This window comes from Simochromis diagramma, unplaced genomic scaffold, assembly GCF_900408965.1.
Source record: "Simochromis diagramma unplaced genomic scaffold, fSimDia1.1 OVJJ01000753.1, whole genome shotgun sequence".
Taxonomy (NCBI): Eukaryota; Metazoa; Chordata; class Actinopteri; order Cichliformes; family Cichlidae; genus Simochromis; species Simochromis diagramma.
In genome coordinates, this window is record NW_024387523.1 from 17,733,998 (window position 1) to 17,751,659 (window position 17,662).

The following is a 17,662-nucleotide window of genomic DNA, read 5'->3' on the forward strand; positions in this document are numbered from 1 at the left end:
CCCAGTTCATACACAGTTGTGCAGATTTTCATGAATTTGTGGTTCAGAATCCTAGATGTAGCACTGTGATGTAGCTGCCATCACTGTGGTTTACACAAGAAGGCAAGAAGCCCCAATTTTATCCCACATGCCAAAGACATGAATGTTTGCTCAGTTGATTCTACGTTAGCTAAAGGTTTGTATTATTGCTTTTCTCTCTTTTTGTTTGCCTTGTGATGGACTGGCAACCTGTCCAGGGTGCCTCTTACCCAGTGTCAGCTGGGATCAGCTCCTTAGCTGTCATTTGACGTCGTGCAAAGCAGTCCTGCAGAGAGACAGAGCTTGGTCCAGTTCCCACACAGGAGGTCCTGCCAGCAGGGTTTCTTGCAGCATCCTTGCATGAGGACAGATTATCGGCAGTAATCCCTGCGGGGTTTACAAGGAAGCAAGATACTGCAGGAGATTAGCCAGGCCATAGTTTACTGCCGAGGGCCTGGCCAGACTGGGATGTCTGCACGCCAAACTTGGATGAGGAGACTTAATAAGTGCGCTGCATTAAAGGTGCGCTGACAAACGCACATTCTTATCAGGTGGAAGTGAAGCAAGTTCTCTGTCAAGTTGATAAATGTCTGTATTTATGCTAACACCATTGCTTTCATTGGGATAGTGCAAAGAGTTGATGTCTCACTATTGTTTTAATTCTGAATAATTCTGGATAAATGCTGTTGCCAAAATTAGTAGTTCTGATGTTACAATATGTGTGAATAAAGGTTCTGTCACACAATAGGGTTCCAAAACAAAATGGTAGATACTCGATATAACTCCAGTTCTGTGAGTGTGTTGCCCCTGCTCTAACAGGCATAAACCGGTGGTTTTGTGCCTTTGTTGTTAGCTGTGCCATCCCATTGACCTTGCCCTTGAGCAGGACAGTGATGGGTAGACATCACAGTTGTTGCAAGACATGGTTGGAGTGCAAAAATCGTTTTTTATAATATACCTGGACGTTTCAATGCACATTACAAAATTAAGACCATTCTTTTTGGTGAATTTCAGGCATTTAAAGGTATAAAATACCAAATAGATTTGACCTTTACTATTTTTCTTATTATATCAACAGCTGGTCCCAAGGTGAATGAAGACCAGAAGAGGTTGACAGTCCATTATACAGCCTCGCAGCACTACCAGGAGAATGTTTTCATTGAGGGCAGCAGGCCTCAGTACTTGGAAGACCTGCACACTGAAGCTCAAGAGGGACTCAAGATACAACAGCAGGAAGGTAAGGCACATTCATTTGATTCTTGATATCAATATGACATAACATAACATTTTGTTAGGTCTTAAACTGAAGATTTTTGTATATCCCACTTTTTTTTTAAAAAAAATCTATGGTTACATAAATGATTGCATGTCTATATAAGAGTGATTGTATATGGAGCTTCAGTTTTTTCAAACTTGTCTGTTTGGATCTCTCAGAACACAAGAATGGAGGGAACTTTCCTGACAGTGAAAGCATTGCTGTAAGTGCCCTAAAAGCTCTGTGGATCGTTTTACTCGTTATTCCTCAAAGCAAAGACAGCTACCTAACTACACACCTCTATGTGTGTTGGTATGTGTGTATCCCTGCAGTCCACAGACACTCTTCATCCGGAGGATATCAACTCCAAGGATGGAGATGCATCTCCAGAGTCAAGAGCCAACTCTGGGAATACTGATAGCACAGTAACCTTTGCTGCGATGACTAGACCTGCACTTACCCGCCAAGGCAAGAAACAGCTCTGCTTGTGTGTGTAGAACTTGGAAAGGAGGGATATGTATTGCCTTCATCTTAGAGGAATAGGAGCTAATCATAGTGCCCATGAGAGCAGTTTGAGCTTTGTTCCTGAATTTACTGCTTTATGGTGAATCATAGGTGGGTACTTATTTAGCATGCACGTCTCATTCCAGCTACTTGGTGCCTCTGCAGTTATGGTGTGAAATCAAAGGAGGAGGAACTCGATACACAGACACACACTCATATTAACATACTCTTATGCACAGCTGAAGATTTTTTTTCTGTAACTCAAAGAGTTCTAAACATCTAAAGACATCACAGCAGCTCTACACATCACAGCTGAAGGGGAAAGCGTGCCATTCTGTGTGTGCATGCAGGGAGTCTAATTGGTATTCAGATCATATATTTACAAAAAAAAACAACTTAATTATCAAGAGAAGAAAAGTGCCTAATATATTTTACTTTATATATAATATATTTCACTGCTCCCAGTATTTAAGCACTGTTCTTACTGGCCACTTTTTTGGGTGCACCTGTTCAACTGCTTGTTAAAGTAAGTATCTAATCAACCAATCATATGACAGCATTCCATGTAGGCATGTAGACATGGTCAATATGATCTTCTGAAGTTCAAGTCTCAATCTCTGCTGCCATATTAGGATTAGGAAGGTCAGAATTTGGCATAAATAACATGGAAAGCGTGATTCAGGTTGGTGGCAGTGGTATAATGGCGTGTTGGATATTTTCTTGCCACACATTCTTGCCCCCTAAGTACCAAATGATCATTGTTTAAGTACCACAGCCTCGCTGATTATTGTTGCTGACCATGTCCATTCCTTTATGACCACAATGTGCACTTCTTCCAACAACTGGAGGTTGAAATTCCATGTCACAAATCATTTAAAATGGATTTCCTTAATATAAAATTGAGTTCATTGTACTCAAATGGCCTCTAAAGTGGCCAGATTTCAATACAGTAGAGCACCTCTGGGATATGATGAAGTGGGAGATTTGCATCACGGCACATCTGCAGCAACTACATGATGCTATCATTTCAATACTGAGCAAAATCTTTGTTTCTAGCACTTTGTTAAATCTGTGAATTAAGGCAGTTCTGAAGGCAAAAGATGTAACTATTAAAGTGTCCAATGAGTGTACAACTTTTTTTAGTCATGCCAGCAATCTGGCCCTAAGATTGATCATCTCCCTTAAATATGTCAGTACATACTGGAAACATTACCATTAATCCTATATAGATATCCATGGCGCCTACATATGTTGTTGAAACACTGACCTTTCCTTGAGTGCCATCATAAAATGTGCATACATATTTAGAATAAGCTGCGGAAACTGGCTACCAGCTCGGAATATTTAGGCATTAAGTATTTTTCTTAAATTTGTTTTTATTTTTCCAGAATCTGTTATGTATTACTTGAAAAACTAATGACATTTCCATCCATTTTATTCATACTGTTTGGTACTAATTGTCACTCTAATGGGCTACACCAAAAAGTAGAAGATTTTTAACCGCATACTTGCATCCCATTACTATGCTAGGATAATCATTATAGGCATGCTAGCATGTTGGTGGTAACATCTAGCTTAGGTAGAGCCTTAAAGAGCTGCAAATATGAGAGTAGATTCTTAGGAAGGATTAGCATAAACTTGCTCCTTCTCCCTGGTTGTGGGAATACCTGAAATTTGCTGCCACATTTGTCATAATGACCATAATTAATCACTAAAAAGGACAGTCAACAGAATTTCTACAGTTCTACAGCACAACCTGCAAAGCAAAGAATTCACAATTCAGTTTTTAATGTGCGGCGAAAAATCAGACAAGAATATTGAAGCCTGAAATGTGCACATGTGAAAGTTTTGTTTTTTTACTTACAGGTTCTACATTCAAGCCCCTGAATCCAATCAAAAGACAAGATAAGAGCAAGAAGAAGACCAGGAGAACCACCATCATGGGTATTCCCAACCAGGTCCAGAAAGAACTTGGTACGCTCAAAGTATTGTTCTTTGTTGATGATGAACTAAAACTATATTACCATGTTACTAATGGTGCTAACAGTGATATACCTTTTTCACAGGCCTAAACAGAAACTCCACCTTTCAGCCACTTGTTTCTACTGAGGTCTCTGTCAACACACAGATCAGTAACAGCCAATCATCAGGTGTCATCACCATTTCTACAGATGATGGGACTCCAGTCGCAAATAAGTTGGGAGCAAGGGTACATGTTTCAGAGCTGGAGGTAAAGAGTTATTCAGAAAGAACCTATTCATTGTAAATAGCTTTGATATATGTTATAAGTTTAATATGCCTTTTATATTTCAAGAATGGTCCACTCCACTCCACTCTAAGCAGGCATTCAGAGGTGAAGAGCTGGTGAGGAAGCATCTCCAGGACCACCAGGACTTTGGTTCCCATCTCTTTCCCACCTCCAACCTAAGACCCAAGTCTCTTGCAGTACCTGGCATGACAACATCCACCTCTTTATCTCCTTCAATGTTTAATTTCCTCCAGGAACCCCAGGTAGGAATTAAATCAAGCTGTTAGATAAGAAAACTGTCTTTAAATTAGTTGTGTGAACTTTGTTTTTAATTCCTAGTTGATTATTGGCGATTTGTCACATTTACATGTGAAACATTTTCTGTTTTCTTTCAGGGGCCAGTGATGTCTATCTCTCCACAGGCCACTTACTTGTCTACAATCATTCCTAATGCTGTAATGCCAGCATCGATTGAATTCATTGAGATTGACCGCAGTACCAGCCGGACTCGTGGCAGCAGTGTCAACCATGGCAGCAGTGTCAACCATGGCAGCACTGTTCGCACTGTAAGCAAAAGCAGCCTGGCATCTGGGGACTCGGCAGTCAGCCCCTTGCTATCCAGAAGATCAGATGGTGACACTTCCCAGACAAACCATTATCACAATGACTCCACACTGGCCACATCAGCTTCAGGGTCAAACTGGAGTGAGTCAAAGTCTTCTGAGACCATTATTTCAAACTCATCCCCACTGTCCTCCAAGGGTAGCACACAAAGCAGTAACTCTTCACAGAGAGTATGTCTAAATGGGCAAACCAAACAAACTGCTGGGGATCAGGACCTTGTTAGTTTCCGTAGCTCTGTTCATGCGATTAGCAGCCCTAGCGGTAAAGGTGAAAACCTTGTTACAAGACCAGCAACAGAAGCTGGTGAATCGGTGGCGGTGGCTGCTGGAGAAGAAGCAAAGAATAAAAAGAAACGTAGCCTTTCAGTTATGAAGACCAAGCAACCTCCAGCACCACCACGTAGATCAAACTCTCTGCACAGTAATAAGATTAGAGGTAACTCTAGGGTGGTTCTTGTGGATAACAAAAGTCTTAATGACTCTGCTTCTGGGGAGGTGACATTTACTAGAGAGAATATTGTACCAGAGGATGAGAAAAAGTTGGTTTCTACAAATAGCACTAAGATACCCGAAGATGTATCAAACTTCCTTAGGTCAAGCTCTCCAGATTCTTCCACCAATCCTCTGAGTTCTGCTAAGGCATCTTCAAATGAAGATGGGCTATCTCCAGAATCTAGTTCCTCCCCACAGAAAGTTCCACCAGAGGATGGGAAATTTGAACGGACCATTTCTCCATCTAGTGGCTACTCTAGTCAGAGTGGCACGCCAACGCTTTCTCCAAAAGGGATCTCCCCAACCTCCCCGGACAAGCAGAAGAAGAAACCAGTCAAGCCGGAAAGATCAGCGTCGCGAGCCTCATCCTCAGCAGCATCTCCTTCATCCTCAGTTACGTCTTTATCATCTGGAACATCTGAGCTTGCCAATACAGAAGTTTCTGTGTGTAGCTCAAATCAGCCTCCACAGGGATCTTCACCAACTGTTGCTACAAAAGACCTTGCACTGAAGAACAATACCTCAACTTTTAGAGAGGAAGTAAATGAGCTATTGAACATCCCACCACCTCCTAAAGTCAAAGCACCATGTCCTCCTCCTCCAGAGACATGGGTCCACAGCAGACGCACCTTTGAGCTCCTCTGTGGGCCTTGCCCCAATGTTAAACAAAAAGCAGCACAAGTACAGGAAAGCACAAGTAACGACACAGGAACCCAGACTGAAACTAGGAAAGAGATGCAGGTTTTGGATCAAATTCAAACAGCTACAGACAAACCTATCATAGAACTGTCCAAAACTCAAGCAAAGCCTGAGTTACTATCAACAATGCATCCTGACAGAGTCCATGTGGTGCAGGAGGGTAAGGAATATCCAGAACAAGAAACATCTTTCGTCCAGGACAAAAGAAAAGCAAGCGTAGATGTTCAGCAGCAAGAACAGAGTAGTAGCTTTGTAATGAAGGAGCCAGAGAGTCAAGGGACAACTCCAAAGAAAGATCCCCCTCCTGTCATGAAGAAACCCATGACACTACTGCACAAAGGGGAAATGGTCTTGGCGGAGAAGTCAGTGGAGAAAGAGAACAATGTAACGAGTGGCACAGCAGAGGTCACTGTATCTGTGGAGAACTACACGTCTTTAGAGAAAGGTGTGACAGCTTTATTTGACGAGAGCAAGGCTGAGACGGACAGAAGTGAAGTCCAGTCCATGCAAACACTTTCAATAGAGGTCCCCAGAATCAATAAGTTTTCTCCGCCACCTACCCCTCCCCCAGCATACCACCCGACACCGCCTCTATCAAGGAAAACACCTCCCTCAGCAGTATCTACACCTCCAAATGATTTACAAAGGGTACAGGAGGAGATCCACATTGTAGAGTCCTCCTGGCCACCTCCACCACCTCCTTTGGAAGGGGACTCTGTATTTGATGGAGTGGATGAGGTTGACTTTCCTCCACCTCCTCCTCCATCCATCATAACCGACAGTGCACCAGATGTGATGGCTGGTTGCGTCACAGAGTTGGGCAACCCTAATGTGCAGACTGTACAGAGTTCAGATTTGCACCCAACTGTTCCACAACCAGTTATAAACGACACAGAACCAGTGATTGACGTGCAGGTTCCAAAATCTATAGCTTTTGAGGAGATTTCTTCATCTGTTTTAGAGACTGTATTGCCTCCACCAGTGGAATCGCCTCTTATACCAAGTATGAAAAGAGCAGAAAGCCCAGTACCAAACACAGCTGTAGATCCTCCCGGCAGTTTCCAGAAGCGAGGTTCTCTGCAAATTGAAGATCCCCCTGTGTCCATCAGTACTCAGTCTTCAGCTCTGACTGTGCCCGTAGCACCTCCTCTACCGTCAGATAATTTAACTCATGGAGTTAATTTCAGAAGACATTCCAGCCTAGCAAATCGAGATGCCAGGACCAAGGAGCTCCTCTCCCGCCACAAAAGTGTTCCCATTCCCAAAGAGGATGCTAACATACCTCTTGTCACCCCTTCCCTGCTTCAAATGGTTCGCCTGAGATCAGTCAACATGACCGAAGATCAGGTGCAAAGTCCGCCAGAGGACAAGTCCACAAATGAGGAAGCACCAGTTAAGGATAATTCCCCAGTTTCTATCCAAGGATCTCAAAACATTCCTCAAAAACCCATCCGCAAGTCTTTGTCACTGAAATCTCCCCCTCAGGCCATTAAATCATCCTCTGTGACAATGACCAGTCCTTCAATGCGCTTACAGGAAGCCATACGAATGAAAACTGCAGCAATGTCTTCAAGAGATGGTCTGCCCTCCAAACTGGGTGTGAAATCATCGACATACAGCTGTGTCAGTGACCCAGGAGCTTTGTCACGGAAATCACACGAAGGATATGACATGCACAAGTCTCCAGCTTCTACTGCTAGCTTTATCTTCTCTAGGAGCACAAAAAAGGTTGTCATAGAGACTGCCTCATCCCCTGACGCTCAGGCAAATCTAAAGCAAAGCTTGGCAGCTGAGCTCATGCAAGTGTCCGATCAATCCAAGGCTGCTGTGTTTACATTTGATGGAGTGAAGTGTGATAAAGTTCCTCCACCTGTAGCCAAGAAGCCGACGCAAAGCAGCATCAACTCTTCACCGAGTCTTCCGAATTCTTTGTCAGAGATGGAGGTCAATGTCAAAGGGAATGGAGCAGTAGTAGGAGGAGAACATAGGAGTGGAATAAACCTGTCTGAAACAACAAGTAAGTTTATCATTATATTTGTGCCTTCATTGGTGTTTTTGCTGCTGAGTTTGCAACAGCTTTAAGGTTTGTTCTGTACCAGCATGAATAAATAACTCTTCCAACTCTTTCCATGAAAAAGCAGAATGCAAAGCAGAGGTTGCAGAATAAGAGTCACCTCATGCACAAGCCCAGTACAGATGCTGCTGGTTTGCCTACAGACTTTTTTTTTCTCCAGTTAAATGCGCAAGCATGTGCTTTAATTAACCGTAACCTGAAGCTCGTGATCATGTCTCAGTAATTCGATTAGATTAGGAAGGAATACTCATCAAGCGTGTTCCTGTAACTGTATTATGGTGATGCTATAATGTCTGACCACCACTTGTCTTCCCCCTCCAGCAACCAGAGTAACAGCGGACACAATTGAAACACTGTTCTGAAAGACTTCTTTGGTGATTAAACAAGAACCAGGCTGATACCAGAGGAACAGAAAAAGGACAACTCACAAGAGAGACTGACTGACATTAAGAGACATTAACTAAGTGTTTGTGTGCGTTTCCTCCAAAAAGCCTTAGCCTGTATTGGCCTTCCTTAATATTTATGCAAAAAAAAAAGTATCACTCCCAATTTCTTAAAATAGCTTTATTCTGGAGTATTTTTCTAAAAATATAGTTTGTCCTACTGAGGCCCCTCAGGGTGAAGCACTGTACATTGGCTGAATTGCAAATATTTAGCTTGTGTTAGATCGCCTCCCAGAGGTTCCATTAGGTAGTTGTAATTTCAACTCAGAAAACGACTTGTCTTCGAAAAAAAAGCATTTCTGTACATAGATGGTCTGTTTCCCCCTCTTGTATTATATATATTGCAATATTGTCTGACAAAAGCATCCACTGTAGGACAGGATATCCATTCCTTACTTAGACTGAGTGAAGAAATTACTGAGCTTAGCATCATTCACGCTTTTTGGTGTGGAAAGCATTTGTCAAAAAGGGATGCCGCATACTTAAGAATTCAGTGTTTTTGTTTTCCCGAGATGCACTTTTGTAAACAACATATGCTAAATAGTTCAGACTTAACAGAATAAAAGCATCTAAATACGGGAGTAGGTGAAATATCAAGTAGATGCTTTTTTTTTTTTTTAGCAATTCTTGGGTGACTGCAAAGCCAGCTCATCAGTATCCTATTTATTTATGTGTGATTGTTTTCACCAGTGGCACTGTCAGTCACCTTTTCCTACCAAATATGAAATATTTAAGAATTTGTTTCATCTGAAAACCACCTTTAGGGCTACGACTGGGGTGACTGGCCCTGGAGGACCATTACACTGGAGCAGGATGTCAGTGTTTTCAAAAGCGGACCTATTATTGTAATCCCTGTGAACCAAAAGCTCAGACATCACGCCTCAGTTTCAGATGGCATTTTTTAGTTTTGGATGTTAATGTAAGTGAGAGTGGGGAATCTCAGGCACACAGCACTGAGTACACAGGCCTGTTAAGGAGCAGCCAATCAGGAGAAAGTTTGCTTAAACTGAGGGGAAAGAGATAAAAACAACTTGTTTCAGATGGTTGATGAATTAAAGCCTGGGTTTAAAAAAATCATTAATATTTTGAACTGTGAATCATGCAAACTACTTCATCCATTGATAAAGATATGCAGCTGAAACTGAGCACGATGGGTCCACTTTAATACATGTTCTGTAACTCTGTAAGCCTTTTTATGGTGGAAAACAAATACAGCTCAATATATTTGCACAAAACTTTCCCCCTCTCAGAATCATTGATGAGTGAATTACACGGACTCCTCACACAGGGTCAAAAAAATCTCTGTTTTGCTGATTAGAGAGAAATATGTGCAGTTATTACTTCTATAAATAAAATTTAAGTGTATTAAACTGTTTCCTGTGTTCATAGTTCAAAAACTTTCTCACGGATCACAAATGATATTCTCACTCAGACTTCAACCAGTGTTTATTACACATTAGAGATGATGATGATGATGCATGGTTTGATTATAACAACTAATGTTCAGATCTGGATTTCTGTGCAACATTAGTCAAAATACAACCGTCATATAGTACAAGGCATATTGATTTTTAGATACATAGGATGTTAGGAACCCATAAAACTATGCTTAGTAAGCAGATTTGGCAGATTGGCCACAGTCCTGATGTTCACATTTACCATGAAGGCAAACAGTAAAACAGGTACCGTAACTAAGGAAACGTTCAGTCCCTTTTAGGAAACCCGAGATATTTTTCATTGGCTACTTCCACGAATAAGCTATAAAGACCAGAGTCCTTTAACTGAAAAGGCCCTTTCTTCCCCCATATGTGTACTAGTAACACTAAACAACTTCAAAGAAAGGAAAAGTAATGAATCAGGTTTTCAGAATTTGTCTAAGAGAGTTTAAAACATGTAAGACACAAGGCATCATGTGCCGTCACTCTTCAGGAAACATCCAGATGAAGCTTGATGCTGCTGCCATGGCGACTCGATGGAAGTACTGTTGCTGTGGCGAGCAGGAGCAGCTTCAGCGTTTGCGTGTTTAACTGATGTTCCCTCCTTTGAGCGTCTTACATGTGATCTGCCCCAGTTTGGTCATCAGCTGCTTGTCTTTCCACTGAGCTACACACTCGTCTGATATCTTTAGGTCAACCTAAAATACCAGATAACACACATGATTTTATAGTCTGTACTTTAAATGTTAGCTCTTTAGTAGAGGGGGAAAAATACAGCGGTTTAACGTTATAAACATACACAAAGAAACATACCTGGAGTTTCTCCCACACCTTCTTCTTTGGGTTAAGCCTATCATCTGGCTTGCCTGACTCATACCCTTCCACAAAGACCCTGTCCCCTGGCAACGAACCTTCTGGAGGATCCAGAGGCTCCACCTTTCTGGGCTCGCCCTCACTGGAAAACAAACAGAGATCGGAGGAGTTGGAAATTTAAGCTAAATTTCACTTTGTGCAAAAAAACAAAACAACCCAGCCCCCAAAAAAGAAACTCACATAGAGGCACACAGCAGCATGGCTTGAGACTCGATCCCACGCATCTTCTGAGGTTTCAGATTGCACAGCACCAACACCAGTCTGTCCTGCAGGTCCTCCTGTGAAATGTAGGCCACCAGCCCACTGACTACCGTCCTCGGCTCAGGCTCTCCTACATCGATCTTCTCCAGGTACAGAGACTCAGCGTCTGGATGCTACAGAGGGGGGAAATTATTTTTAAGTTCCACAGTGATTATCCAATGATGTAAAAGTTCTGATTATAATGAAATGACAATAACTTACCTTCTCCACACTGAGGATCTTTCCCACTCTGATGTCCAGTCTGGATGGAGCCAGCTCATCGTCCTCTCCTCCACCACCATCTCCTCCTCCTCCGGCCTTAACGCCCTTCCCTCCTGCTTCTAATAACACACAAGTAAGACAGCATTAAGTCTCAGTATGAAGCCAACTCCCGCTTTAGGCCACAGCAGCCACACGGTTTGACACTGACTTGTCTTTGAGGGATCAGGATAGGCGTTGCTGGTAAGTTTACGGAGCTCAGGAGACTCGAACTTCTTTCTAATTGGCTCCAGTAGCTCATTTAGTGCAACCTCCACAGAGGCCTTCAGGTCTCCAGGGTGGATCATCTATAAACAGCAGTTAACTACAGGTTAAACCAGAGCTCGTTACGGGAAGACTTCATTGTTCAAATAAACCAGTTAAGGCGTCCTTCACCTCTGCAACGAAGTCCTTCTCCACTTCCTCAAACACACTGTAAACTTTGTCTCCGCCCCACTTTGCGGCTCTCTTAACGGAGAACACTGAAACACAACAGTACAAATGATCAACTCATTTGATTATTCAAATTGATTTGCCGAAAAAAAAGGAAGTCTGAAGCCAGGTTGCAGGAAGAGATTGAAAAATTGTTTCTACCTCCTCGTAGAGGGAAGAGGACATATTTGACAAAAGAGAGAACTCCATTGTTCTGGATGTTGCCCGGCTCACAGAAAGCCTTCTTCAGCTTCTTCTTTACATCCTCTTTGGAGTCCAGGAGATCGATTTTCGATTCCTGGAAGCAAAAACAGATAATAAAATGAAGATGGACGGCGTGTTGAGAAAATTTCCCTGTCGAAATCTTGAACTCCAATCACTTCCTTCCATGACAAACTAAGTTTATATGACCTTACCTCTTCTGAAGAGCTCATCTTAGCCCCCGTCAGCCCCGGCACCATCGGGTTCATCAGGTGGGCACGTTTAGCGTAGCCGAGAGAGGGCAGGTACTGCCGAACAACACAGGTTAAAAGCTTGAACAGCTGAACGTTATCAATTCTGTACTAGTCTGTTATCACACTTTCACATGTAACTAAATATAGAAGCTGACATGAGAGAAAACCTTAAAATTCTCAGAAAGGTAAAGAACTGGATCTGACTCTCTGATAATAACAGAATAAATGTTCTACATCTTCTATAACAGAAAAACTCGTTTGGCTTTTTGTGAGAGCACCACGACCTTTGAAGCACCAAAGTCAGGCTAACTTCGGGGTTAAAAAAGTAATCCCTACAGCACACTACATTCATAAGAGTGCAGGAAGAGGAAAGTAAATGAACTTCCCATTCCTCTCTGGATGTAATATAATATATACAAATAACTCAATTATGAATATCCAGAATATCACAGAGATGAAATATATATGACTGACAGTTAACTCTAACCAGTAAAGTTGGTTATTTGTTACTTTCACTTTAGAACGTGTGTAAAAAGGGTGTAACTATTGACTTTGTACTGTGCCTTAGATGGACGAGTTGTACTGGGATATAAGCCACAAGCAGGAATGATTTCTTTTGTCACTCGGTGGTGCATTTGTGGACTCCTGTGACTAGCCAGCACGTCATGGAGTGGGTGGGAGGTATTGTCCACTATTTTCCTTATCTTATATATTATAAGAGATATTTTTATATCTCTCGTGGATTTCCTCCTTCAACTTTGTCTTCATATTCTCAGTGCGTTTTTGCATCAAGTAGTAAAACCGGTTTGATGTTTACCGTTTACTTTCATAGTTTGCAAAGTGTGTGCCGCTTACAGGCAAACCACTACCACACTATTGGCGTACAGCTGCTCCCTTTTTAGGTAACAAATCGTCATTGGAAGCTCACACACCGCTCTCGCACTCAGACATAAGTGGGCTTAGGCCATTGCTGCCCACACTAGCAAACAGAAATGCATCACTATATCACCAGTTTCACAAGATATACCAGTGTTATTGTGGAAGGTATGATAAGTCACAGCACTAATGTACTGGATTCAAAGGAATCCAGTACATTAGTGCTGCTAATGACTAAAGAGTCATTAGCAGCTGTGCGCTGCTGGGAGGCTGCAGAGGACTTGAGCTAAAACTAAAGGAAAAACCTCTGTAAATGTGCAAAGGTGTAGGATACCTTCTCTGCCAGAGTGAAAATCTTCCTCTGGTCAACACCTCCAAACTGAGCATCCACTTTCAAGTACTCCTCATCCAGAGCCTGAGGGCATGAGGAAAAACACAAGATACGGTTACTATGATTAATACTAAGCTGTGACACGGACACATCTGAGAAACTTCAACTACTGCATTGTCACAGTGTGATGACACCAGCATCTCAATTCTATGAACAGCATTACTACCTGTAGGCCAGGGTACAGCAGACCACTCAGGAGAGGATGCTCCACCTGTTTCACCACCTCAGCTCCAGCCTTCTTAGCATCGTGCTCTGTCACCATGGAGGACAGGCGGTACACATCCAGAGTGTACTCCCTGGAAAACATGGTAACACCTACATGTTCAGTATGAGCTGCAGCTACAGGCAAGTTTTAAGAGACTGTAAAGTTGAACGAGTGGATGTCAGATCAGCCTCTGAATCAGCAAACAGACCTGCTGAGCTGGAAGTCAGTTCCTTTGACAAACTTGAGTTTATCCAGAGGCACACTGATGCTCTCCAGCATGGCCTTGATAACCTGCTCGTAGTATTTGACCCTGAGCTCCAGCAGCTCCCAGGGAGCTTTCATGTTGTCTAGGTAAGCATGCAAGTCTGCAAACAGAACAGTGACCTAAGGAAAGGTAGAAGAGGGGGTAAAAAGGCTGTTTTAATTTAATAGCAACTACAAATAAAACCATAGTCAGCTCTGCCACACCCACCTCACATCCAGCTTTGAGGAAGTCTGCTATCTTAGACATGGGGACAAAGTAAGCTACGTGGGGTTTGCCAGTGGTTGCTGTGCCCCAGTAAACCCTGAGTGCTCTCTCCTGAAGGACCTGCTTCACCTTCTCCTCTCCAAGGACCTCCTGCAATACACACACACACACACACACACACACACACACACACACACACACACACACACACACACACGAGCAGAAACATGTGAGTGTGACCTGTATGCTCCAGTAACAATGAGCAGCTGTCGTGTCCCACCTGAAGGTTCCTGGTGATGAGGTTAAATTTCTCATCTGGATTCAGCTGATCTGCCATGGCGCTGGGTGCTCCGACTGTAACACAAGCACAGTGGTCATCCTCCTGGGGTTCTTAATAAGGGAGTTCCAGTTAAATCGCTTTCGGTTTATTGTTGATCTTGGCTACAGACAGGTATGACTAACATTCGTCTGACTGCCACGTTTTTTTCCACTGAAACAAAACAGTAATGCATATAGATTTTGCGCGTTTTAAAAAATTAAAAATACTGCAGCTCAGTTTGCAGTCTACAAGCCGTATTCATGTAATAAACTTCACTTTGATGCTCCATAGGCTGTGCAGGCTAGCCAATGAACATAACGGTAGTTTTGAAAAAGACGCAATTAGCCGAAAAATTAAAAAATAAAAATGAAAAAGCACATCTTTTCCCGGTAAATTTGCTAAAATTCAGCATGTAGCCTACAATTTAGCTAACTTCCACCGATGAATGAAGGATCTAATTAGCGAGAAAACCATGTGCAGCTAACGTTACCTATCTCCTGTGGTTATAATCGATTCAGCTTCTTATTTCTAATTGCTACATTTTTTTTGTTTATCTCACAGCAATGTCGTTCTACGGTAAAATCACACTGCACAGTAGCCGACTTACCTCAAAACCCGTCTTCTTTCAAAGAGTCCTGGGTGAGAGAAACCGGCTGAACGGACCTGTCAGTGTTGCATCAGCGACAGCCTCCGCTCTGCTATCGATTCTAGGCGGAAGTAATCGAGTTCAGAGTGCAGGTCCTACCGGTTGGTAAAACTTTTTTCTTTTTTGCCCTCCAACATCCTTACACTAGGAAATTAGATTTATTGAAAAACAACGATGATAAATCATTACATTTCATATAATGATCAGAGTGTTAAAAGTTAAGTGTTAAAAGGCTCTGTCCACTTGTTTTTTGGTTTGTTTGTTTTTTTTAAGAATTGTCTAATCGTTGTCTTTAATAAACTGAAAGTTTAATTCCTGTCAGAGTACAGTACTCACTTATATTCGAATTTTTTCTTCTACTCTTGTCAAGCATTTCAGAGAAAATCTTGGGAGTGATCAGGTAATTATGATCTAATTACAATTGTGATACTTAATAATTTAAAGACAATGGCAAACAAACTCTTTTTTTTCTCCCAGGGTGGCCAGAGGTTGATGGATTGTTGGGGAAATGCTGGCAATAGTTCAATGCACCAGAGAAGAGTCGCTGACACCCAAGGCAGTAGCAGCAGAACCTGAAAGATTCCTCCTCTTTAAAAAACAAAACAAAACAAACAAAAAACAGTCCTTGTTAGGACTGTAGGAAGCTTTTTACACACTCACAAAGACAGATATATGAATGAACAGAGAAGCGTTCCAAGTAAAACTGGTCTACTAAAGTTTCTGACATCTGAATATTTGCTTAGACTCAATTCTTTCTCTTGTCAGATAAGTCTAAAGGGCCTAAAGAGTTCAGTCTGCCACTTTTAGATCTGTGCTTGTAGTAAAATTAAGAACTCATTCTGCTGTTGGAATTTGAATTTCAGTCACCTCCAGGATTTCTTGGGTGCGCTTTAAAAGTGCTCCAGACCCTCCTGTCACTGGCTAAGGCACTCGGTGTGTTGTGTGTATGACCAATGTCACCCTTGACTTTTAGTGAACTGTTTCTGGAGCAAGAAAGAGGCGGACCCCAAAGGCGTAGATTTGGCATGAACGGAAGGGACATGTCCAGCGATTATTGAATTGTCCCCACCAATAATTTGATCTCTTCGAGTAAAGAAAAACAAACCCGATAGAAAGAAAAAAAAAACGATCTGTCAACATCTCATTCACCCAGTGGTGCAGAAAGAGTTAAATTACGTTCTCTACTGGAGTCCTACGTCATGTGACAAATATGGCCAATGTGATTGGCTGTGCCTTTCAGGGAGCTCTGTTTAGTTTTAGCAGCGGCAATCCTGCGCAGTGAGGACCTGCAAGGAGGAGAGGAGGATGGCAGCAAAAAGGAAGAACCTGGATATAATAAAGTATTTTTCAAAGAAACCTGTAAGTCACTTAAAGTCAAGTTCACTCATAAAATGTGTCCGTCATAATAACGTTACAGGCTATGCTAGGCTTTGGCCCACATCAGTCTAAAATTGTATGTAACCATGAATAACGTGTTTTGGAAACTAACTGCACAACAGGCGGCACTATTAGTTATCTCAGTCTCAGAGTAGCATTTCTAATTTTGATTGAAACTGTCAGAGAAAACGGAGCCTCGAGCAAGCCAGGATATTAGTTTACAGAGGCTGTTAAAATTATACATCTAACGTTAAAATGTTGGTGACACAATAATTTCATCCTGATGGCACTGACATATTCATAGGGTTACTTTTTGAGACAATATATCATGAGGTAGTCATGATTTTGCAAATATTCCACCTTGTAGTGCAGTTTGCACAAATTGTTTTACAAATGCACTCACCCTACAAACATTACTGATGAGTCAAGATCTGCACAAATTGACAGAAACACTGAAGCAGCTCCACATTTTATTCTTATTGTCATGTATGTTCTATTTGTCAGGTGACAGAAGAACCAACACAAAGCTCAGAGAGTAATGGTGATGCAAGATCACAGGTGAAATTGGATGATGACTTGATGGTTCATGACTGTATTTGAAGCACATATGTGACTGCATGTATTTGGAATGTCTCACTGTTATTCATCAGGTGACAGAGGCAGCTCGGACAGAGGTGAAGAGGCGAGGTCACAGGTGACTGACTGATGATTTGGTGCTATAGATTAACTAGTATTTATTATCATGACAATTGTTAGGCTGCTGATGTAAATTTATTCATTAGTGTATATTTGACAAAGAATCTGAATTGACACGTCTCACTTTTTATATGGCACGAATCAATGTGTTATTTTATCAGGTGGCAATATGTCCTAGTGCAGTCAGAGGGGAAGAGCCAGGGCCAAAGGTGAGGCACATCAAGCACATAATAATAATTTTAATCTGAGGATAAAACACAGGTACTGAGGCTGAAAGAAGCTTCAGTGCTCTCAGAAGACTAAAAAGATGGCTACGGTTAACAATGACTCAAATGAGATGAAACAATGCTGCTGTATGCCATGTCCACCAGGAGAGACTGGACAGCATAGATGTAAAACAAATATGCCAGCAGTTTATCTCAGTTAATGAGAGGAGAAGGCATGTGTTTGGCTCCTTCACATAGTGGACATTGAGTTGTTGTGTGGGGCACCAGTAGCTGTAACAGTAGTTCCTGTTTAGAATAAAAAAAATCCCAGCTCACTGATTTGATCGGAGCAATAGTGCCTAAAATGTTGCATAATTTTGCCGAGAGATCTTTTACTTTGTGATAATCTTAGATGAGTAGTTTTATG

The 17,662-nt window shown here is 42.0% G+C and overlaps 2 protein-coding genes across 6 annotated transcripts in view; one reads left to right on the top strand and one right to left on the bottom strand.

Moving 5' to 3' along the window:
• kiaa1522 (KIAA1522 ortholog) overlaps nt 1–8,818 on the top strand; it is a 43,941-nt gene extending 35,123 nt beyond the window's left edge. For 4 of the 5 annotated variants that reach the window (XM_040019868.1, XM_040019866.1, XM_040019870.1 and 1 more), the window contains 8 exons: nt 1,097–1,255; nt 1,453–1,496; nt 1,606–1,741; nt 3,644–3,751; nt 3,844–4,007; nt 4,118–4,288; nt 4,421–7,856; nt 8,235–8,818. In XM_040019868.1, coding sequence (XP_039875802.1) covers nt 1,097–1,255; nt 1,453–1,496; nt 1,606–1,741; nt 3,644–3,751; nt 3,844–4,007; nt 4,118–4,288; nt 4,421–7,856; nt 8,235–8,275 — 4,259 coding nt within the window. In that variant the 3' untranslated portion in view covers nt 8,276–8,818. The remainder of the gene's footprint in view (nt 1–1,096; nt 1,256–1,452; nt 1,497–1,605; nt 1,742–3,643; nt 3,752–3,843; nt 4,008–4,117; nt 4,289–4,420; nt 7,857–8,234) is intronic. The other variant, XM_040019869.1, reaches the window with a different exon arrangement.
• Nucleotides 8,819–9,784: 966 nt separating this feature from the next.
• On the bottom strand, nt 9,785–15,042 carry yars1 (tyrosyl-tRNA synthetase 1). The gene is made up of 14 exons (XM_040019872.1): nt 14,918–15,042; nt 14,272–14,345; nt 13,995–14,141; nt 13,731–13,906; nt 13,484–13,613; nt 13,261–13,341; nt 12,012–12,104; nt 11,758–11,893; nt 11,560–11,645; nt 11,336–11,471; nt 11,128–11,246; nt 10,846–11,039; nt 10,606–10,747; nt 9,785–10,490 (listed from the first exon to the last, which is right to left on the bottom strand). The coding sequence occupies exons 2-14, from the start codon at nt 14,326–14,328 to the stop codon at nt 10,380–10,382; spliced, it is 1,608 nt and encodes a 535-aa protein (XP_039875806.1). The 5' UTR covers nt 14,329–14,345; nt 14,918–15,042; the 3' UTR covers nt 9,785–10,379.
• Nucleotides 15,043–17,662: the final 2,620 nt, after the last annotated feature.